General features: G+C 58.8%; 2 protein-coding genes and 1 non-coding gene across 3 annotated transcripts; all 3 read right to left on the reverse strand.

Annotated features, from left to right (window-relative positions):
• Window positions 1-2,285: 2,285 nt before the first annotated feature.
• On the reverse strand, window positions 2,286-2,389 carry LOC131747206 (U6 spliceosomal RNA). The gene has a single exon (XR_009332832.1). It is a non-coding gene; the product is annotated as a U6 spliceosomal RNA (small nuclear RNA).
• Window positions 2,390-6,714: 4,325 nt separating this feature from the next.
• SLC25A10 (solute carrier family 25 member 10) lies at window positions 6,715-14,505 on the reverse strand. Its single transcript, XM_059047634.2, has 11 exons — window positions 14,233-14,505; window positions 12,113-12,232; window positions 11,434-11,548; window positions 11,306-11,354; window positions 11,032-11,073; window positions 10,095-10,138; window positions 9,875-9,945; window positions 9,502-9,594; window positions 9,127-9,204; window positions 7,942-7,998; window positions 6,715-7,851 (listed from the first exon to the last, which is right to left on the reverse strand). The coding sequence occupies exons 1-11, from the start codon at window positions 14,323-14,325 to the stop codon at window positions 7,750-7,752; spliced, it is 864 nt and encodes a 287-aa protein (XP_058903617.1). The 5' UTR covers window positions 14,326-14,505; the 3' UTR covers window positions 6,715-7,749.
• A 3,309-nt stretch (window positions 14,506-17,814) lies between these two features.
• On the reverse strand, window positions 17,815-22,305 carry MRPL12 (mitochondrial ribosomal protein L12). The gene is made up of 5 exons (XM_059047643.2): window positions 21,279-22,305; window positions 20,499-20,685; window positions 20,242-20,325; window positions 18,303-18,437; window positions 17,815-18,205 (listed from the first exon to the last, which is right to left on the reverse strand). Exons 1-5 carry the CDS (start codon window positions 21,350-21,352, stop codon window positions 18,089-18,091), a joined length of 597 nt encoding a protein of 198 aa, XP_058903626.1. The 5' UTR covers window positions 21,353-22,305; the 3' UTR covers window positions 17,815-18,088.
• Window positions 22,306-22,983: the final 678 nt, after the last annotated feature.

The raw sequence follows: 22,983 nt of genomic DNA on the forward strand, positions 1-22,983 counted from the left end.
CAGGCAACATCCCTTTAGTGATTAACTTGTAATAGAATACAAAGGTTCTTCCCTATTACAGTGTGGCTGTGAGGACGGGACGCAACGGGATGGGAGTCCTTAAGGGTCACAGGTGTGGGCAAGGAGAGGGCAGGGTCCCCACTCCCATCAGCCCTGAGAAGGGGTCCGCCTGGCCACCGAGCATGGATCTGAGCTCCAGGGACAGACCCCAGCTTGTAGCACCAGCAGGACGGCAACTTGGCCATGAGGTCGAGCTGCACACCCCCGCCAGCCCCTGCCACTGCCAGGCAGTTGGGTGGTCTGGGAAGGCCCCTGCCCAGCGCCTGGAGATGGGGAGGGCCGCTGTGGGAGCCGAGCTCAGAGCAGCCTCCCAGAGGTGGTACTGGGCCCCTGGGTGCTGTGTTGGGTGCTCCTTCCACTGCCTTCTGGTCCCTCCAGCTTGTCAGCAATTAGGAGGTGGGGGAGAGGGTGGTGTCAGAAGGAGGGGAGGGGAACAAAACCAAGTGACTCCTCTTTCCCGGTGTTTCCATCATCTTTTGGGAACTAGTATCTCTTGTAAAAAATAAATACTTTCCAATGACTGGAGATCCTTCCACCTCACTTCTGTTTTTATTTTTTTCTGTTAAATTTAAGCAATGTGGGGAAAATACCTGGTGGCCGTGGTTGTTTTTCTGGGGAGGGGTCAGGGCCTGGGTTTGTCTGGAAGGAAGTAAATTATCCCCAGAAAACCCTGCTGTGTGTGCAAACTTGTATTGTGGTGAACCAACTCGAAACAAATATTTATAAACACATAGACTGACCATTGGCAGTAACAAGGGAGCAAGGCAGGGAAGACCCGCATGGCCCAGCCATGTCCCTGGGTCGGCTGGTGGAGGCCAGCTCCCTTCCCAGGCTCCCCGCCCTTATCTGCTCCATCTGAGCCCTCTGTGCTCCTTTGGGCTGATTTCAAGATTCACGCCTCGTCCCTAGCTGTCCCAAATGCCAGCAGCCTCATTCCAGGATCCAAAATTCTACGAAGGGCTGGTTCAAAGGGCTGGAGCAGAGACTTTCCTGGTGGTGCAGTGGATAAGACTCAGTGCTCCCAATGCCGGGGACCTGGGTTCTATCCCTGGTCAGGGAACCAGATACCACATGCGTGCCGCAACTAGGGAGCCTGCGAGCTGTAACTAAGACCCGGCGCAACCAAATAAATAAATATTTTTTTTTAAAAGGGGGTGGGTCCGAGCAGGATGGACAGTTGTGAGGAGTGTGTACATCACAAAGATGTCCTCACGTCCCCTCATGTCCCCAGAGTCCCCAGGGTCCATCACATCAGTGCGGCTCTCTGACCACCTCTGGCTCTGTGGGCGCGGCACCTGCATGCCTCATTTAATGTGTTCCTTGCATCAACCCAATTCTTTTTTCCAAGTTAAATATACTCAGCTTCCTTCTAAGCAAAACATATAATGAAATGGAGATTTAACATTTTTATGAAACATTATAAATGAGGACATATGATGTGATCCCATCTTTTTTTTTAATAAATTGATTGATGGATGGATTGATTGAGCCATTGATTGGCTGTGTTGGGTCTTCGTTGCTGTGTGTGGGCTTTCTCCAGTTGTGGCGAGCAGAGCTACTCTTTGTTGCAGTGCGCGGGCTTCTCATTGCGGTGGCTTCTCTTTGTTGCAGAGCACAGGTTCTAGGTATGCGGGCTGCAGTAGTTGTGGCACGTGGGCTGCTGTAGTTGTGGCACGTGGGCTGCAGTAGTTGTGGCTCGCAGGCTCTAGAGCGCTGGCTCAGTAATTGTGGCACATGGGCTTAGTTGCGCCGCGGCATGTGGGATCTTCCCAGACCAGGGCTCAAACCTGTGTCCTCTGCATTGGCAGGCAGATTCTTAACCACTGCGCCACCAGGGAAGTCCCAGTATGATCCCATCTTAACGAGAAGTTTTCTTTCTGTGTCACCTACACCCACACCGGCCGGCTGACGAGGCACGGATAGACGTGGAAGGATATTTTTGTTTTTGTTTTTGTTTTTGTTTTTTCTTTCGGTACGCGGGCCTCTCACTGCTGTGGCCTCTTCCGTTGCGGAGCACAGGCTCCGGACGCGCAGGCTCAGCGGCCATGGCTCACGGGCCCAGCCGCTCCGCGGCACGTGGGATCCTCCCGGACCGGGCCACGAACCCGTGTCCCCTGCATCGGCAGGCGGACCCTCAACCACTGCACCACCAGGGAAGCCCGATATTTTTGTTTTGCTCTCTTCTCTCCACCATTCTGTATTGCTTGAATTTCTTTTTAAATTGAAAAAATACGGACCGTTTCACAAATCTGCATGTCGCCCTTGCACAGGGTCATGCTACTCTCTGTATCATTCCAATTTCGTGTAAGTGCTGCCAGAGGGAGCAGCAGACAGCATCGCTGAGACACAGTCCGATGTCAGAGATAAACATAGCTGGATGGTGAAATGCAAAGGGCAGGTTCTAATCGGCACTATTACTCGCAGTGGGGACCAGGGTGAACTGAACTCAGTTTTGATTTGTGTGGCAGTGACTGGTGTTTTAAAGTGAGAATGTGGGAATTGGGAGGGCTAGCTTAGTCAGGCAGCAGACAGTTAAAGCATGCAGGCGCCTGGACCCTGAGACCCCCATCTGGTTCATTAACAGTGCTTGTCCAAGGTAAGCCTCTGTTTTCCCACAGAGACCCGAGATGCCCATCCTCAGGAGGCAGCCGGAGTCTTCTCAGGAGGGCACTTTAAGGGGGGCCGGAGTCATCCCGAGCATGCGGCTTGAGCTGTCGGAAACCAAGGCTTTCTAGGCCTGATGCAGAAGCAGGCTCAGAGGGGCCTGGCTAGAGTTTGGTCAAGGAGCGAAAACCTTGGTTACCACATACCATACAATCCCTCCATTCAAAGTGCACAATTTGGGCTTCCCTGGTGGCGCAGTGGTTAAGAATCTTCCTGCCAATGCAGGGGGCATGGGTTCAAGCCCTGGTCTGGGAAGATCCCACATGCTGCGGAGCAACTGAGGCTGTGAGCTACAACTACTGAAGCCCACGTACCTAGAGCCCGTGCTCTATAAGAAGAGAAGCCACCGCAGTGAGAAGCCTGTGCACCACAACGAAGAGTAGCCCCCGCTCACTGCAACTAGAGAAAGCCCATGCACAGCAACAAAGACCCAACACAGCCAAATATAAATAAATAAGTAAATTTATTTTTAAAAAAATAAAGTGCACAATTCAATGATTTTTTTGTTGTTGTTGGTACGCGGGCCTCTCACTGCTGTGGCCTCTCCCGTTGCAGAGCACAGGCTCCGGACGCACAGGCTCAGCGGCCATGGCTCACGGGCCCAGCCGCTCCGCGGCATGTGGGATCTTCCCGGACCGGGGCACGAACCCGTGTCCCCTGCATCGGCAGGCAGACTCCCAACCACGGCGCCACCAGGGAAGCCCCAATGATTTTTAGTGTATTCATAGAATTGTGCAACCATCACTATACTACATTTGGAGCATTTTCATGACTCCAAAAAGAAACCAGTCTCCTTCAGTAGTCACTCTCCACTTCCTCACACCCCATCCTGGCTCCTGGCAACCACTAATCTACTTCCTGTCTCTGGATTTGCCTGATCTGGACACTTCATACAAATGGAATCACATAATAATATGTGGTCTTTAGTGACTGGCTTCTTCCACTCAGCGTAATGTTTTCAAGGTTCGTCGTCTGTGCTGTAGTGTGTCATTGCTTCATTCCTTTTTATGGCCAAATAGTATTGCATTGTACAAAATATACCACATTTTACTTATCTGTTTGTCAGAGAATGGACATTTGGGTTGTTTCCACCTTTTCGGTGTTATGAGTAATGCTGTTCTGAAGATTCCTGTGCAAGTTTCTGTGTGGATGTGTGTTTCTAACCCCTGTAGCAACCGGCCCAAACTTCGCCAATAACTGCCAGCTTCTCTAATTTCTGCCTCTGCTTCCAGCTCAGGACCAATCAGAGAAAGCCAAGTAGGCTCCCCTAAGCAACCACACAGGTTGCAGCACCTCCAGTTGGCTGCCCACAGCTTCCCCAAGCCCACTCTGGGCACACCTGAGCCCCCCTTTCACTATGAAGCTGTCCCCTCCTCTGCCTGCCTTTGAGCCTCTGCCAACATGCAAGTGATGGGGCCGTCTCCCTGCTAGAGCAAGCTGAGTACACAGCTGCGCTTATTCTCATTTGCGTGGTCTTCGTTCATTTCTACAAGTTTTATAGTTTCAGCTCTGTGCTCCATTTCCAGGCGGTTTGTGCATGTGTGTGGGAGGGTCCAAGCTCATTCTCCACGTGGATGTCCAAAACCATTTGTTGAAAAGACCGTCCTTCCCTGCTGCCTTGTCTTGGCACCCTTGTTGAAACTTCTTGACAACAGATACTCATTGTGTAACTTTTTGTAAACGATCATCTTTCTTTAAGAAAGAAAGGTGGGGCTTCCCTGGTGGCTCAGTGGTTAAGAATCTTCCTGCCAATGCAGGGGACATGGGTTCATGCCCCGGTCTGGGAAGATCCCACATGCCGCGGAGCGGCTGGGCCCGTGAGCCGTGGCCGATGAGCCTGCGTGTCCGGAGCCTGTGCTCCGCAACGGGAGAGGCCACAACAGTGAGAGGCCTGCGTACTGCAAAACAAAAAGAAAGAAAGGTGGAGATTGAGTCATGAAATGCTGAGCTTGCTTCCCTGCCAGAGTGTGAAATACATGGCTTCCTTACCTGGGGTCAGGTGACCTGCAGGTGGGGCCGGCCCACTGCTTAGCTCACCTTCTCAGGCTGGTTCTGAACCCAGACAAGTGGAGAACTCCCTGGGGAAGGGCCTTGCCCCTGACCTGCCCCAACCTTCCTGCTGCCCCGGGTCTGCCTCGTTTTCCCCCATCTGTGCCCCGTCCAGGAAGCTGGGCCTCCGCAGGGCGGGTGGGCAGGCACTGTGCATGAAGCCCACCCCGACGGCCCACCTGGAAACTTAGCGTCCCTTCACTACCCTCTGCACCCCACCCCAAACCAGACGGGGCTCCTCCCCCCGTCACACACTGGTCCAGGGAGCGCCACGTAAACTGGCTGGGCTGGAAGGAGGCTGGTGAAATGCCAACTTCCCAGCTTGCCCGGGCACTTTCGCAGGCAAGGAAAGAGGATCCCAACGCTCCAAATCAAAGCAGCTTTAAGGAGAGAATGTGGCCCTGTGTGGTCAACGTTTCTGAAATATGCTGCCTTTTCAACTTGCCAGGGGCCCGAGAGAAGCAGCAGCCTGCCCCACAAAGTCACGTGCCCTCGCCCCTCCCGCTTTACAGCGTGGGCTCTGGGTTCCGACCGCTTCAGCGGGGCTCCAGCCTGAGCGTGGGGGCAGCATCAGGCCAGACCCAGGGCAAGGCTCCTTGTGACCGCCCCCTGCCCACCCACCTGCCCAGGAACCAGGAAGTCTGGCCCGCACCCCAGCCCCCCACACCGACCATGCATTTCCAGGCCAGTAGCTGCATCGTGCCCAAACGCTGAGGCAGAACATGCACTCTATACCCTGTACGGTCGCCCAGAAATGTGACCCTAATCCAGATCTATCTGCCAGTTTTAGGAAATTCATAGACGGAGGAAGGGGCCAAATGTGACAGGAGAGGCAGCCAGATCAAGGACCTGGCTTATCCCGTGAAGAAAGGACGGGGAGGGGACACCGGCAATAGAGACACGTGAGTAGACCTCAGCCGGACTGGATTCAAACAAAACCAACTTAACATCATGCGTGTGACAACCGGGAAATCTGACGATGGTAACATGGGCCACTTTGTTTCTTACGCGTTAGTTACTATTGTAGTTACGTTAGATTTTCTTAAAGACCATTTTCAGAGACTTGTGAAGTATTTATCTATAAATGACAGGACATCTGGGATTTGCTTCCAAATAATCCAGGGGTGGGGAAGGGTCTGTGGGGTGTGAACACCTCAATGTGAGCCTGGTGAGAGCTCACCGCTGAGGCTGGTGGGGGGGCATGTGGGTATTTGTTGTTTTTTAAAATAACAGCTTTGTTGAGATATAGTGGTTATCAGGTTACAGAGCTGTGCAACTTTCACCACGACCTAAAATTCTACTTTTTATCTGCTTGAAATGCTCCACAGTTCTCCTTGCTTCACGGCTAGGGTGTCAGAGGTGTTGATGTCTGAACGAACTGTCCAGGACATCCATCCCCTGGCTGGGGCAGCAGGAGCCCTGGGGCAGCTTCCACCTGTCCTGCGACATCAAAAGGCCTCAGGATGGTACTCACACCAGCTCCTGCCCCAGCCTGTCTGTCTGAGGGTCTGCAGCCCACAGAACCAGGGTCTCCCAGTCCCTTCTGGGTTTGCTGGACAATAGGCCAGTGTCCGAAAGCCCAGGGCTCTGATTCAAGGGGCACCTCTAGGGAGACCAGCCAGTCCTACTGGGAACTCTCATTCCCAGGGGGCTTGTAGCACCAGGTGCTTGCTGGGGAGGGGCAGCCCTGTGGGATCCACAGTGACCGGGATCCAGGACCTCAACACTGACCACCCCTAAATGTGCAGGCCCTGCTCTCGCCCCAGTCGACTGTCCACAGGCGATCCCAGTGTATCCAGGCAGGGCTACAGCTTCTCCCCTGCTCTGGGCCCTACTCCTCCATAAACACAAGAGCCCTCCTTGGAGGGTGCAGAGGATGGTCTTGTAGCCCACGTTAGCGAGGCAGACTAGTCAGTGGCCTGGACACAGAAACCAGACCCAGCACTTCAACGTCCTTTATTAACACCCCTGTAGGGTGACGTGGAAGCGCTGGCCACTTGTTGCGGGGTGGGGGTGTGGCACAGTGGCCAGGTGACTGGGGGAGGCAGACAGATGCAGCTCCCAGCCCACCTGCAGGATGCTGTGGCAGGGGAACCTGGGCAGTGGCGTTTTGGCTGACCAGCTGCTGGGGACCTTGCAAGTGACCGCTGTGTAGACAGGAGCCCTTGTGGACATATCTCTCCTGCCCAGGGAGCCAGGAGGGGACACTGCACGCTCCAGGAAGACAGCAGCCACCTGCTGGCACTGAGAGGTTTTGGTGAAACTGATTGTTAAAGCAACTGGGGATGGGCTGGGCTGGGCTGGGCCGGGGGGGGGGGGGGGCAGGGGTGCGGGGCACCTGCGGGTCACACCCAGACCCTCCCTCCTGCGTACTCATTCTGCCCTGGCCTGGCAGCTGTGGGTGCGCAGCTACCTTTGAGAACATCATAAAAGCTATGGTCCCTCTCCTGGGATGAAAGCACAGGTGCACATGTTCAGTGAGCGATGCCGGGGGGCCACACTTCCACTCTATCACCCAGGTCCTCCGTGGAAGCTGCTGGAAGACAGTGCTGGGGGCCCTGGGCTTAGTGAAAGGAAGAGACTTCAGGGGCTGGAGACCCCAGACTGCAGAAAGCCTGGACAGCCTGCCCCTCCCAACTCCAGGGTTAACTGACTACTTGGGGAAAGAGAAAACTGAACCTGGGGCCTAGACACCCCCCTCCGAGGCAGTCACTGGTGTGCACAGGAGGCCGCTGGACATCAGGTGGGGAGAGCCTGCAGTGGGCAGCAGGGGGTGGAGGTGTGGGCGGCAGCTCAGGAGGGGACGACGGTCACTGGGCTGGCCAGGCAGGCGGGGGTCCTGAGCCAGGGAGGAGGGGGCCGGAGCACGGCGGGCAGGTGCTGGGCTCAGGGCAGTGCTCAGCTGCTGACCCTCCAGGCCTCTGGAAAAAACTGGGGCAGGGGGCTGGGTGTGACCCAGCTGCTCCCACGGCCGCATCAGGACGGCACTTTGATACCGAAGTGTTTGCGAAGCTGCTCCAGAAACACAAACGTGAGCACGGTGTGGGGCATGAGGCGGATGCCGGCAGGCACAAGGCCCTGAGGGAGAGAAGAGGGGGGACATGAAGACAGCCCCGGAGGGAACCCCCCCTGCCCTGGCCCCATGCCCCAGCCACGCCCCTGCTTAACCTTGTAAAAGGCCAGCGGCCCAAGCTTCGCCGTCTCCATGGCACAGTGCAGAACACCCTGCAAAAAATGCAAGATAATATAAGATGGAAAGCTGCTTCTCGAAAGGCACGAGCGCCCACACCCCACCCCCGCACCTGATGGCAGGCATGAGTGTGCAAAGCAGCCTGGAAGTTCAAAGGTAAACATGGGAGGTGGGGTCAGCAGGCACAAAGGTTAAGGGCTGCCCTGCCCACTAACCAGGCAAAACTAGAATCTGAAAGCACACCCAGGGTCAGGCTGACCTGCCAGGCACCTACGGTGCTTGAGCGGCTGCCATAAAGACACAGAAGACACTGCGTGATGGAGGGAACCTCGGACAGGTGCTTGGCCCCAGGCGCTGGACCTGCCGACCTGCACTATGCCGAGTTTCACTGACTGCAGTGACCCAACTGACTCTGTTAACGTGTCAGAGAATCTGATTTTAAAACACACATGGGTGGCTTCCCTGGTGACGCAGTGGTTAAGAATCCACCTGCCAAGGTAGGGAACACGGGTTCGAGCCCTGGTCTGGGAAGATGCCATGTGCCGCAGAGGAACTAAGTCCGTGCGCCACAACTACTGAGCCTGCGCTCTAGAGCCCACGTGCCAAAACTACTGAAGCCTGCACGCCTAGAGCCCGTGCTCTGCAACAAGAGGAGCCACCGCAATGAGAAGCCCGCACACCGGAACGAAGAGTAGCCCCCGCTCACCACAACTAGAGAAAGCCCATGTGCAGCAACAACAGATCCAACACAGCCGAAGATAAATAAGTAAGTAAATAAATAAATAAACAAACAAATTGCGGGCCTCTCACTGTTGTGGCCTCTCCCGCTGCGGGGCACAGGCTCCGGACGCACAGGCTCAGCGGCCATGGCTCACGGGCCCAGCCGCTCCGCGGCATGTGGGATCTTCCCGGACCGGGGCACGAACCCGTGTCCCCTGCACTGGCAGGCAGACTCTCAACCACTGCGCCACCAGGGAAGCCCTAAACAAATTTATTTAAAAAAAACAACAACACACACAGAGCCCAGGCTGCTGCAGGCCTGACGGCAACCGGGAGGGATGCAGTCATGGGTGGAGGGGCAGAGCCTCGTCCACACCCTGGCATAAGGACACAGGCTCACCCAGCAGCAGCAGCAGCAGCAGCAGGCCGGGGCCCCCGCTCACCTGATACTCGCCCTTGGCGTTCATCAGCCGGGTCTTCAGCACATCCAGGGGCTGGCACAGGAATGTGGCACATCCACCCTGGAAGGCACCAATGGGTCTGCCAGGCAGGGCAGGTGGGCACCCCTCACCCCCCTCACCACAGGCCTATCCTGGACCCCCAGGAGGTGTCCCCAGGGCCATGGGGGACAACAGGAACAGTCTCGGCCTGGGCTCTGGGGGCTCCATGGACTCCTCCCCAGGACCCTGGTGCCTGCTAATGCAGCCTGAGAGGGGCAGCCACCAGACTTGCCAGAGCCTCCTGCCGTTCCGAGCCCTTGCTCATCCCTGGCGCCCTCAGCTCCCAAGGCTGGTCAGGGCCCCACCTGCACCACTCACCGCAATGAAGCTGGCGATAAAGTGAGTGAAGATGCTGTCTGACAAGTACCCCGTACTGAGAACCAGCTGCTTGGCTTGGTCATAGCAGGACAGCTGTTGGGGGAGCAGGGATGGTCAGGGCCCACGGGATAGCCCACAGCTCGGGGGAGAGCAGATGGGGCCCACAATGACACCAGCTGGACTGACCAAGTACATGCTCTGTGGGTCATCTACCGTCACCACACCGGGGCGGACAGACGAGGCCCAGACTGGCCTGAGCCCACTTCCCCGGCCCCATGTGTTTGTGCCCACTGCCTTCCTCTGGGACCTCTCAGAGGGCTGAGGCCAGGCCCCCCAGATGCTGCCCGAGTCCCACCCCAAGCGGAAGCCCTACCTGGCCCACGGTGACCAACATCCCTCGACTGGACGCCATAGTTGCACCCGAGAACAGCTTCTTCAGACCCTCTGTCGGGGGAAGGGAAGAGGTTGGGTGCCCGGCCCAAATCCCTCCAGCCTCCCCCAAAGTCCTTAACAGCGCTCTCCCTAGGCCCGCTCCTGGGTCCCAGCTGGAGGCTGCCCCAGGCCCCCACCTTGCAAAGGACCTCCTCTCTCACCTTCTCGGGCCACGCGGTACAGGCCGTCCAGGGCGTGGGCGTAGCTGCCGGGGGACAGAGAGTGGGCCCATGTGAAGCTCTCCCTGACCACTGGCTCCCTTGGGAAGGTCCTCCCCATCACAGGCCATGCCCCCATCACAGGCCAGGAGGAACTCAAAGTGCCACAGGGCCCAGAGAACAATGGCCTTTTCTGACAGCTCAGAGCAGTCTCCCTGCTCAGTGGACTTCAGGGCCTGAAGATCCCGAGTTCCACAGGAAAACACCCTCTGTGTGTGTGTGTTGGGTGGGGGTGCTGCCAGCTCTGAGGCTAGTCCAGTCTGCAGGCCGTTACCAGGGGCGGGAGGATGGGACACCCTGCCGGGCCCCCTTCCCAGCCCCGTCACTTGGTCCACCTTCCCCACAGCCTATGCTCTGGTCGGTGAGTGGCCAACGGGGTCACCTGGAGCCACACTTCTCCCTGAACGGGCTGGTACCAACGCCCGGTGTTTGACTACAGCATCGGTCCAGAAACAGGGCCTCAGAATCCACAGTGTCTTAGGTTTCACGCAAAACGGTGTTTTCACCACGAAAACAACCACCCAGCTCCCAAACCCTTTTGAAGACCAAACTCATTTAAACTTCTAAACCACCCTTCACGCAAACGTGCACAGGTGCAAGAAGGAGGAGAGAGTGACCAACGCCTGCCCACCTCGCAGTCCAGCCCCCAACCCTGGGGTTCTCCCACAGGGGAAGAAGAACCCAGAGCCTGGAAGGCCCCTCAGGATTCCAGAACAGACGCTCACAATATATGTTTCCAAAGGCTGCCAGCCACCCGACCTGCTCCACGTGAGCCCACAGGAGCGGTGCCCTGTTGGAGTCCCCACCGGGTCCTGGCAGAGCTGCTCAGGGGTCTTCTCGGCCCCGTCCCCAAAACCCCCGGGCCCACCATGCTACTCACTTTCGGCGCTGATTCTGGGGCAGCTTCATATCGTTCTGCATCCTGAAACAAGCAGAGGGTTCAGGGGGCGGCAGGGCCAGATGCCACACAGATCCCAGCAGGCGTCAGGGGCTCCCTCTGGCAGTGAGCAGCCGGCCCCGCCCAGGGCGGCCCTGCCGCAGGCTCAGCGCCATCCCCCAGCGCCCCAGACCCTGAGGTCTGAGTGGCTTGTTCCAGGCTGAACACACTGAGACCCCAGCGAGCGAGGCCGGCCCCACCGGGGGACCGCACTGACCTCACGTTGACCATGTCCGCGGGGGTGCCCACGAAGCCGCCGATACAACCTGTCACAACAGCCAACATGTGACCATTGGCAAGGCCCCCCACCCCACCTGCCCCACCGCCGCCCACCCGGCTGCTCACCACTGATGGAGCCCAGCAGGACCTTCTTGTAGAAGGGCAGGGGGCCCTCACTGCCCTTGGTTACCTGGTCCCGCACGGTCTCATAGATGGCAAATCGAGTCAGGGAGTAGGTCATCTGGGGAGAGGGGCCCAGCTCAGAGGTGAGGGTGGAGGGATGGCGCTGGGAACCCCCCACACCCCTGGCCCTCCAGTGCATGGTCATCACCACATGGACCACAGGGACACCCAGGGACCTCTCGGCCAGCAAGCAGCTGAGCCAATTCGCGAACCCGGGGCTGGCTGAGTCCAGGCCTGCACCCTCCTCTTCTCCCACCTCGCCCCTGCCAGCCTCAGTATCCCCATCGGTAAGCAGAGGTCTCGGGCCGGCTGTGCAAGTGTGGCCAACCGTGTGCAAGGCAGAAGCACATCTCACGCTGCCACGCGCTGCACCCACCCGGGGGCTGCTGGCTCCCCAGGCCTTACGGTTCCTTCCTCATAAGCAGCCTTGAAAACGAGAAAGTAGCTTCCATGCCCACAGGGCATCCACGGTGGGCAAGAGGCACGACTGGCCTGGAGGAGGCCAGCGACTCCTCTGCCTCCTTGGGCTGAGTGTGGGCTCTGGGATCAAGACCTAAGGGACCCCTGGCAGTGAGTCCCACCCACCCACTACCCTGGGAGGTGGGGAGCCCCCCAGAGATACCTGTCTGCACAGGGAGGCGCTCAGCCCATTGTAGAGCGCCAGGATGCCGTCGGAGCGCACCACCTGCAGCGCCATACCCGTCATGCGCAGCTTCACCTCCTGCTGCGTCTGCAGATGCACCTGTGGGGAAGCCGGTCGCAACTGCTCAGAGCCAAGCCCCATCCGGAGCCCACCAGGGCCAGCTCTGCTCTAAGCCATTTTCCACAATCTTCCACCTTTACATGCTGAGCCTGTGGGCCGAGTGCTACCAGCACCTGCATTTAGAGACAGGAAACTGAAGCCTCCTAAGGGCACCAGCTGGGGAGTGGAGCCGGGACTGTGTCACGCCTGGCGCCACCTCTTTTTCACACCATCTCACAAGAGACAATACCAGCCGACAGGCGAGCCCAATTCTACCTGCCACGGGGTGGCGTCGTCAGCTCTACCCTTTAGATGAGGACACCGGGCAACTCCAGGGCCCCACTTTGTAGCCTCGCCTGCCTCTCTCGAGAGAGAGACAGAGTTAGGGGGGCTCAGAGTTGACCTGAAGAAACATGGGAGACTCGGAAGAGGTGGGTGGGAATCCAGGGGGCGCACAGGGGGAAGGGCGCCTCGGAGTCCATCCCTACAGCACACTCTCCAGCCAAGTCAGGTCCTGGCTGGACCCGCTGAGGCAAGTTACCGATTCTTCTGCCTCAGTTTCTCTCAGTGTGCTGTGAGCCGGGAACAGAGGGCCCTGGGCCTGGGGGCAGGGTGGCCACACAGCAACCTCCGCGAAGGCTAGAAGCCACTGTGAGGGTTCAGCCAAGACGTGGGGCAAAGGGAGGGATCAAGGAGCTTTAAGATACTTTTGAAGTAAAAATCTTGGCCAGGGCCTCCCCTGCTGGAGGCCTCTATGGTTCACCCCAGTACAGGACCGTGTGCTCCCTGGGCCAGAGGGCAGCCACATTCCTGTGTCTGCCGGCCTCCCAGACTCCCTCCCACCCCCGCCCCAAGCGCTCTGCAGCAAAACAGCACTTGGGCGGAACGGAGGGGGCAAGGGGCAGTGACGCCCCAAGGAGCGTTGGACGAGTGACTCTAGGCTGGCCCAGGGCCAGGGAGGGCTCCAAGAGCCCCTGGAGGCTGTGTCCACATCCAGGCAGAGACAGTGAGCCTGATCCTCCGGAGCCTGCGATGGGGGAGGGAGAAGGGCAAAGGGACCTGTACGGGAATCCAGAAAGTAACACTAAACAGGCGTGAAAAGGGGTTCCTCTCTCCACAAACCAAAAAGCACCTTCCTACCTGGCCCTGCTCTGCCAGGCCACGTCACGGGCCCTAGGGGCTACCAGGAGCTGTGCAGGCCTCTCCCAGGTCTCTGAAATGCCAGAGGGGCTACCAGCTTCAGCTCCACCCCCAACATCCGCTAATCCTGCCTTTCCTGGTGGCCAGGCTTGAGGGGTGGCTGGGTCAGCCCAGGACACAGGTGCCAATCCCTCCCAGGGGGCCAATGTGGGGTGCAGGCTGCTCTGGGTGGGGATAAGGAAGGGGGTGGCCAGGGGGCTGCCCTTGCCAACACGCCCCACAAGACCACAGCGCAAGTTCCCTGGCCTAGGGCCCACTGGCCAAAATATGCTTTGGGCCTCTAGCCCTTCTTTGTTGTTTGTGGTGATGAGAAAACGGCAGAAAACTGGCCTGCCTCAGGGACAAGGGAATCTCTGTCTTGTTCTGCCCCATAAGCACTTTTTCAAAACAAACGTAGAAACAGTTTGATTGCTTTTCGCTGGGAGAAACAATCACATTCACCTGCATGTGACCTGCATGCAGCCTTGGGATCATGGCTTCCAGGTGCCCACCTCCCAGGAAGAAGCAGCTCAAAGCAGGGTTGCCGGCCACATCCTTCCTCCGTCTGTGTGTGTGCTTGGCACCCAGTAGGCAGAGAGAGCGCGTGGTCCTGCCGGGGTGCCTCCAGCTGCGCTCAGAGAACCACCCCCTCAACGTGTCAGCCAGGAGAACAAGAGTCCTCAAAAGTGCGGGGGAAAGTGCCTCAGAGAGACTAAGGCACCAGTCCAAGGTCACACAGGTAGCAGAGTGGGGACCGAGGGCACCTCCGCTGCCCGCTCCACGCAGAGCCTCTCGGCGGGCCCCCCCCGCGCCGCACTCACCTTGACCAGGTCCAGCGGGTGCGTGCAGCAGGCGGCCCCGCACGACGCCAGCCCACCGAAGTACCAGCGCGACACGCGCGCCTCGGCCGCCATGGCCCGGACGCCGTCGTCACCGCCGCCGCCGAGGAGCGCAGGTGTCCGACCCCGACACGGCCCTTGAAACCCGAACACCGGCCCCGCCCCAACCCCGCCCCAGCCGCGACCCGGCGCGACCCGGCCCGGTCCGCGCCGCCGCCCGTTCAAAGGGCCGCCGGCCACCCGCGCCTCGCACAGCCAATGCGCCCGCGCGGCCGGAGGGAGCGGCCGAGGGGCGGGGCCTGTAAGACCCCGCCCCGAACCCGGGGGCGGGTCCCGCGCCTTAAAGCGGCTGCGGCCCGGCAGGTCAGCCTAGTGGGCCCCACCTAGCCGCTTAGGGGACCCCCACTGGTGCGAGCCGCGCGAACCTCAGGGAGTTAGCGGATGAACCTCCCTGACTCCCCCCAGGGACCTGTGTCCTCCCCTACCCTGCGCCGGCCAGTCGGCGGGGCAGCCCTGGAGCCTAGGGCACATCTGCGAAGGTCACGGCCCGATTGGTCTGGGCGCTCTGCCAGCCCCCACCCCTCCTAGAGGCCTGCCTCCCGCAAGCGCCCGCCCACTGCCGCGGCCCTGGACTTGCACCCAGTGTCCCACCCCCGCGGCGCAGGCTCCGGGACGCGTACAGCTGCTTAGAGGTTGCGACAAACCTCCTTAGGACCAACCTGCGGATTACAGGAAAACTAGGGACAAAGGCAATTCAGAGAGACTAGCCGCCCCGCCTACCCACCCCTCCCAGAACGCCCAGCCAAGTCCAGCCTTAGGCCTGCTCTGACCACATGGACCCAGGCAGCTACCCGGAGAGGGTTTCTGGGCGTGGGCTCAGGCTCCTGGGAGGCGGCAATCAGCAAACTGCCTGCCCCGGCCTGGCCCCAGCAGGAGATGCACACCTCCCAGCAAACCGGAAGTGCAGGTGTGCTGCTAGCCCAAAGGCCCACCTGCCAGGCAGAGAAATCTGAGCCCCCAGGGCCGCTTTTGGGCGGGGCTACATGGATCTCGGGGGAGGCAGAGGCAGAGACCCCTACACTAGTAAGGACCTATGTCCTGCTGTCCTAGCTTGGCCACTGCAGCCCCCACCCCAAGGGAGAAGGGTGACGGGCATCGGGGAAACAACTCCTGGCCCCCTGGGCCCACCGAGCACCCTGAATAACAAGTCCAGCCTGGCCTCTGAGCACCCAGGGATTCTCTGTGAGAGGCATTAGCAAACTCATTAGCAAACACCCTAAGCAAACTCTGCTGTCTATTTGCTTAAAGTGGCCACCTGGAGACTAAGGAAACTGTCTTCCAGAACCCCAGGAGGCCTCTGACCCCTGTCATCAGTTGGGAACATGAACAGCTGGCTCCAGATTTCCAGCCCAAAAATGCCAAGGAGCCCGGGGTGGGGCAAGGGGTAGTGTTTTGCTGAAAGGGCAGTTGGAAATGTGGGAGGAATCCTGGAAAACAGGAAGTGCCCCAAGACCGGAGCACCCTTTTTAGAGAAAGGTGGATTGTGCAAACTATAGGTCAAGGAACTCAAAAAGATCATAGTCAAATTCTCAAATGGATCCTAAAGACTTGTGCAGAAGTCTAAGAGAATGATGGGGAGGTCAGGCAAGGGCTTAAGGACAGGGCTGCCAGGCCAGGCCTCTTTGGGATCTGGTGTCTGTGCTGCGACATTTACACATTTCCTCTTGGTGCCTGGGCAAGGAGGATGGAGCCAAGTGATTGGCCTGGCAGACGCCAGGGTCCCTGGAATTGGCGGGGAAGGGGGTGGGGGTGTCTATGGGGGTGAAAAGCACGTGAGTCATCTCTGGATCTCCCACTGCTGTGTACTCTGTGACCATTTCATGAGCCTGGACGAAGGCCAAATCCTACCAGGCTCTGATGGAATCTTGTAAGGTCTTGCATGGGTGTCGGCAGGGCAACTCAGGATGCCCAGCAAACCCACCTCCCAACGCCAAGCCTAAGGGCCAAGTGGGCTCCAGGGACCCAGGGCGATCCCCAGTGGCACACTCCACCTATTTCCAGGTCTGAGACACTTTAGGACCACCTACAGGCTGGAGCAGATCAGGGGGAGGTGGAGGGGCCAGGACCCCCAACAGGAGGCCTGGGCCAGGGAGCGGCCTGGGATCTTCACAGAGCCTTCAGGTAGGACTTCGAGGTCAGGTGGGAGCACCATGGCAGTATCCCATCTGTTGTATGCAAGGCGGGAGGAGTCGGGCCTGATGGTCCCAGAGGTGCAGTCACCCGCAGCATGGAACAGAGGGCCCCATCCTTGGGGGGTGGGGTGAGGGGAGCCCCAGTCGTCACACCAGCTGCCCTGGAAAGATGGAGGAGCTCAGAGCACAAGCGGCCTTTCCAGGTCACTGGTGGAGGGGTGGGGGAGGCCCGTGACCACGCAAGCGTGGGCTGGGGGGTGTCCCTGAGCCCAGAACCACTCCCTGCCCCTAGGAAAAGGCAGCAGGATCAGCAGGCTACACCCAGCCCCGTGGCCAACAGTCCCCTCTGCTAAGCAAAGGCACACCCAGAGATCTGCTGCTGGTGAATCAGTAACCTCATGGGCCACAGGCTTGGCCAGTGGGGCTCTCTGGTCAGGGGGCTGCCTACCCTATCCTTGGACCGTTCCTACAATGAGGGCCAGCAGGGGGCATGTCCTCAGGGAGGACACCTAGGTGGCATGGGGGATGCTGGGCACACCCACCTGGGAGCCTCGCAGCTCCCGGGCCTGTCCTGAGCCGGCCCACCCAGAGGGTGGCATTCCCAGACCTAGTGTCCCCTTCTGGTCCGTCAGAGCCAAGGGAGGGGTCTCCAGGTAGGACCTGGAGACCCAGGCCAGAAGGGGTGGGCCCCCATGGGTCACAGGAACTATGTGCCTTCCCAGAGTGGACACTCAAAATGCCCTGCAGCCACCTGCCCTCCTGCTCTGCCCAAAGCCCCAGAGGCCTCCTGCCATGGGCCAGTGAGGAAGGAATCTACCGCCCCCTCCTGGGCCCTGCTGAGATGGAGCTTCCCCAAGAGAAGGAAGACAAGGGTCCTTGGAGCAAGAGGGCACTAGGCAGGGCCTGCAAGCTCGGGCGGCCACTGCCATCTGTAAACACCACTCTGGCACCAGGCCACCTCTCTCACCTCACCCCTGGCTCCATGACACAGCTCCCTGAGCCCCCTCTAAGGGAGCAGCTGACACCCCCAACTGCTGCAGTTTGCAAAACACATCCTCCTGCATGCTGGGTAGCCTCTCACAGGTCTGCTGTGCCCACTTATGGTACATACCTCACTCCCACCTGCCCAGGCCAGGGGCTGCATGTGCCATTGAAGACCGCCAAAGTTTAAGGGCAAGGAGTTCCACAGGCGCCCCACACCAGCTCCCAGGTGAAGATCTGGTACCAGCCACGCAGCAGCTGCTGCCCCTGCAAGCAGGACAGGCAATGCCCAGAGCCCCCTGTGCTGCCTCTGGGCTGCTGTCTGCAGTGGGATCTCAGAGGACAGCCCCCTGCATATACTGCCCACCTGACAAACAACTCCACACACAGGGCCTGGACAATGCATTTTTCCCAGCGGCCACAGCGGGGCATGTACACTCTTGGTAGTTTCTAGAGTCCTCCCTGGGGCTGCACGGGCAGTGGCTGCCCCTCCCTCCCCATCTCAGCAGGTCCATCCACATCTGTCCCAGAACGGAGTTGGCCATGTAGTGCGGGTGCCCAGTTCTGCTCCGAGGCCACTCTGTCCGCCGAGCCTGAGTGCTTCGCGAGGAGCAGGTAGAGCCCCACTCGGGGCCCGTGACCCCTGTCCACAGTCCTCTGGGCGGCTACTCCAGAACCACGGTGCCGCCCACTGCCTCTAGGGCTGCCTTGATCTTCTCGGCCTCGGCCTTGGCCACGTTGGCTTTGATTTCCTGAGGCAGGGATTCCACCAGCTTCTTTGCCTGCCAGAGAGCGAAGTCAGAACCTGGCCTGGGCCTGAGCAGGCCTGAGAGCTGTCAGTGACGGTGGGAGAGGGCTGTGCGGTGCACGGAGCCTCACCTGGACGAGGTTGATGCCCTGGACGAAGTTCTTGATCTCCTTGATCAGCTTCACCTTGTCCACGGGTTTTGCCTCTGTCAGGCGGACGGTGAAATGCGTCCGTTCTTTTTGTTTGGGGATGTCTTCTTCTGCTGCCTGGGGGAGGGAGGGAGGGAGGGAGGGAGGGAGGGAGGAAGTGGGTGGCGAGATGAGAAAGGGCGGGGTGAAGCAACCAGATTCACTCCCGGGCCACCCTGTTCTGTAACCCCAAAGGCAAGGCCCAGGCCGGCTGCCCAGCAAAGCCGACGATTCCAGTGGGAGGCCACAGCAGGCCAGGCAGACCCAGGCTGCCCAACTGGGTGCTCTTCCCCCCTCATTCACTCCGCTCCATCTCTCCAGAGGCTGCTCGAAAACTGCCTTCTGTCCCTGCCACCCAGCACTCTAGCTTCCTTGTCCTTTAGAAATTGTATCTTACGAGACAAGTTAGAGTGACACCAAAAGTGCTCTGCACACAAAATAACGCTACAGAAAAGCAGTGCTGGTGCAGTGGTCAGCCAAGCCCAAGGTTACATACTGATGACAAATGTACAACCAGCTTCAGCTCCACCAAGTGACCAACAATGGGATGACCGGGTGTGACAGAGCTCCTGCTGTCACAAGTGAAGACTGCAGCGCCCCCAGAGCAGGGACCACATGATCCAACAGCCTGGGGCAGTCCTGGTTTGGGTCTGCTAACGCATTAACAGCAGCCCTTTATTCTTAAAAGTGCTCCAGTTTAGACAAGTTACACGATAATTCTCTCTCTCCTCGCCCCAAACGTTCAGACTGTAAAGCCACCTTCCAGTTCACGGTGCGGGGAGGAGAAGTGGATGACGCTGGTGGAACCATCAGACACATCTGGGACGTGGGACGCTCCACAGGACCCCTGACCTGGTTTCCTTAGTAGGTGATGGCTGGGGGGAGGGGGTTGAGGGCAACGACCCAGATTTAAGAGGCTTGAGAAACCCAACAACCAAATGCAACACACAGACCTTGTTTGGATTTGAGTAAACCGACCGTTTTAAAGAAAGTCTGGAACTATTAGCAAAACTTGAAAGGGTTGGGATAGAAAACCCTGCTAATCGCATTTGTTGTGCAAAAAAGCTCACGGCAACGTAAGGAAATACCCGCACTTTCAGAAATGGATGCTGGTCAGAATGGATGCTGCAGCACACGAGCCAAAACAGATCTGAAATCTGCCTCAATCTTCAAGAGATGGGAAAAGCAAATATGGCAAAACCTTTACGATTATTGAGGCTGGGAGATGGATATATGGGTAATCGTATTATTATTCCTCCTTTTGTATATAAGTTCGAGACTTATAACAAAAATTACAAAAAACCCAAACCAAACCATACCCAAAATTAGTTTGTGGACTCAAGTCTTCTGGTTTCCACAAAGAGACCCAAACTTGCCCTAGCCATCCAGAGGATGGGGCTGGCCCCACCTCCCCGACTCTCTGCTCCAGACGATACGCTCCATGGCCCCGTGCCTGCCATCCCTCTGCCTCACTGTCATCCTCAACTCCTCAAGTTTTCCCTCAGAGTCACCTCCTCATTGCAGCCTTCCTGTAAACTGTAACCCTCCCCATCTCTTAAGTTTCTTCCTTTTTCTTTTCCCCGTTCTGTTTGATACAATTTCTCTTTTTCTCGTTTCCTCGCCTTTGGCTGTTTCCCTTCTACTAGGAACATGGTCTTCATACGAGCAGGGACCTGCACATCCTTGGCAGAGAGGAGGTCCCAGGGAGGCTGCAGGGGCACCCACAGCCAGAAAGCGCACACAGACCTGCAGGGAGTGTCTGGTTGACGCAGGAGCCAGATGAGGGACGAGGAGAGAAACCTGGCTACGTGAGGTGAGGCAAGATGGCAGTTGGACACCAGAGAAACACCTCTTTGTGCACGAGACCCCAGCCTGATCTCACCTCAGGGGCTGCTGCGGCAGGGGCAGCACCAGGCACCATGCCACCCATCGGCATGAACCCCACATCCTGGATCTTCAACGTTTTCTGCAGGAACAGAGAAAGGTAGTTTCAGGAGCTGGCCATCACACCCAGACACGCTCAGGGACACACCTGGCAAGGTCCTTGCATTCATGGAGCACGCTTTGGACAATTTACCAAACTCCCAAATACCCCAGGAAACAGCCCCAGACCTCCCTACCCGGCCTGAGCCATGATACCTTCAGGAGCTCGTTGAGGTCTGAGATCTCCAGCAGCGTGAGGCTGGCAATGTCCTGGACCAGCTGCTGGATCTTGGGGGGGTACTCCTTGGGGGTGTTATCCAGGGGGGCACCAGCAAGGGCCTCCCCCCCTCGATGGCTGCTGCATCTCATCAGGCGCACGGAGCAGACACGAGGTACCTGTTGCCTAACCCCCATTCAAACAGAGTCATCAGCTTGGCACAAGCAGGTGGCACGGACCAGGCAGGTAGGTGCCATGAGCTCAGAAGATCTAGCTCCTTGGTCCTGACTCAGGTCCTCAGACTCCAGGGTCCACGTGGATAACAAAGGGATTTCCCAGCTACTTTATGTTCTTCAAAGGACCTTAGAAACCCACGTAACTGTATGCAGACACGCTACCCACGACGTTGTTTCCGGCTTGGTGGACTATACCAACCCACAAAGGTAAGGCAATTACTTGAATGCATTTTGCGGCACAAAGCCTTTCAGAACCTAGGGCCCCTGGCGGTAGAACGCCAGATCCACCCATGGAAGTCCTACCACGTCTCTGTGATGCCGGGGAAACTGAGGCCCGAAAAGAATCAGGGACCGGTCCAAGGTCATCCAGGGCCACCCCGGAACTATCGGCGGCCCCCGCGGTTAGGGGGTCGTCAGGAGGGGGCCCCGCACCCACCACCCCCGTAGGGACCCACCGAGTCCGGCGTGGCCCCCCGCCCGCGGACGCCACCCCGACCTGCACCCTCAGTGCCCGCCTGGCCGGCCTTCGGTGGCCTGCAGTACCTGGCGAGGCGGAGGGCGGCGGCTCGAAGCCTAAGACACGGCCCCCAGAGGAGGCTTGCGGCCGCCGGCAGCATCGCTCCGCAAGCGAGAAGGTCACACGCGGATCCCCGTAGGAGGGACGATCTAGCTGCCCGGACCGCCGAGCATACGCGCCGGGGGAGGACGCTCTAGCCGCCAGGACCGTCGAGAATACGCTGTGGGGAGGGCGCTCTAGCCGCCAGGACCGCCGAGCATACGAGCTGGGTGTGGGGGATGACGCTCTAGCCGCCCGGGCCATCGGGCGTAGGAGCTGGGGGAGGACGCTCTAGCCGCCCGGGCCATCGGGCGTAGGAGCTGGGGAGGACGCTCTAGCCGCCAGGACGGCCGAACAAACGAGCTGGAGGAGGACGCTCTAGCCGCCAGGACGGCCGAACAAACGAGCTGGAGGAGGACGCTCTAGCCGCCAGGACTGCCGAACAAACGAGCTGGAGGAGGACGCTCTAGCCGCCAGGACGGCCGAACAAACGAGCTGGAGGAGGACGCTCTAGCCGCCAGGACTGCCGAACAAACGAGCTGGAGGAAGACGCTCTCACCTCGATTTGCCTCCTCTCGCTCCCAGATTACCCCGAAGGCGACGGACGGGACAGGCGCAGACCCTCTTTGGCGGCGGCCGGACAGCGGCTTGCCTGGGCTCTCCGCCCGGCGGGGCGAATGAAGCCCAGAGAAGACTGAGCCACGGCGTGGGGTCCGTCCGCGTCGGGGAGGCGGGCTGGACCCCCGGCAGTCCCACTAGGGACGACCGGCCGGGACCTGGCCCTGTCGGACGGCGCAGTGATGCCTGCACCCGAGCCCGGGCTTGTGAAGTTTGCGCTGCCGCAGAGCGGGCTCGAGGGTCCCCAGTTCCCTTCCTGAGTAGCTTCGCCCCGGGGGTCCGGCCGTCCGTGGGCTGTGGTCACCTGGCTGCAGGAGCGCCCCTGCCCTCTGTGCCGCCTTCTCCTCGGTTTCCTCCTGTACCTAAACGGCTGCCTTTCCGGCCAGCACGGGAACACATTTTGTCCTTCCGTCCTGGAAGCCCTGGGAGCGAGGCCGCCGCCCTCCGCCTGGACCAGACCCGCAGGGAGCGCGGGGACTCGGCTTACAGCGTCTAAGGGGCGTGATTAAACCCGTAAGGGGTCAAAGATGGGGTCCTGGGAGAAGAGAATTTGTAAGCCTGGGCTCTGTCTCCACCTGCCAGAATCCTCTGCACCCCTACCTTAGGCCAGCTCTTAAACATCTGGCATATGGGGTATCCCCAGCCCTTCAGGTCCTGGGGCCTTTCCTCTTTAGATGCAAGAGAGCATTCCCCCTCGCTGATGTCCCAGACGACACAGATTTCCTAAGAGCCCAGGCAGAACAGCCCTGACTTTAGGTCAGAGCAAGGAGGCAGGGCTGCCCTCTGCCCAGCACCGCTGTGATTCTAGCCATTCCTTTGACCTGAGCTCTGTGCCTATTAAACTAATCCATTCCTTCGCAGACAAGCTAACATGGGGGGTCACTCAAGAAGTTTGCCCAAAGTCTGTGAAACGTTCTGAATCCTGAATGCAAGAGGCTGTGAGTCTGCATTGTCTTAAATGTTTTCTTCTAGGCTACGACTCTTAACTGGCATCCCAGACTCAGACTGGAGTCAGGGCAGCACAGGGCTGGGTGGAGAGAGGACAGCTCCTCAGTGCTCAGTCTCAGGGAGGAA

Source organism: Kogia breviceps, chromosome 19 (assembly GCF_026419965.1).
Source record: "Kogia breviceps isolate mKogBre1 chromosome 19, mKogBre1 haplotype 1, whole genome shotgun sequence".
Taxonomy (NCBI): Eukaryota; Metazoa; Chordata; class Mammalia; order Artiodactyla; family Physeteridae; genus Kogia; species Kogia breviceps.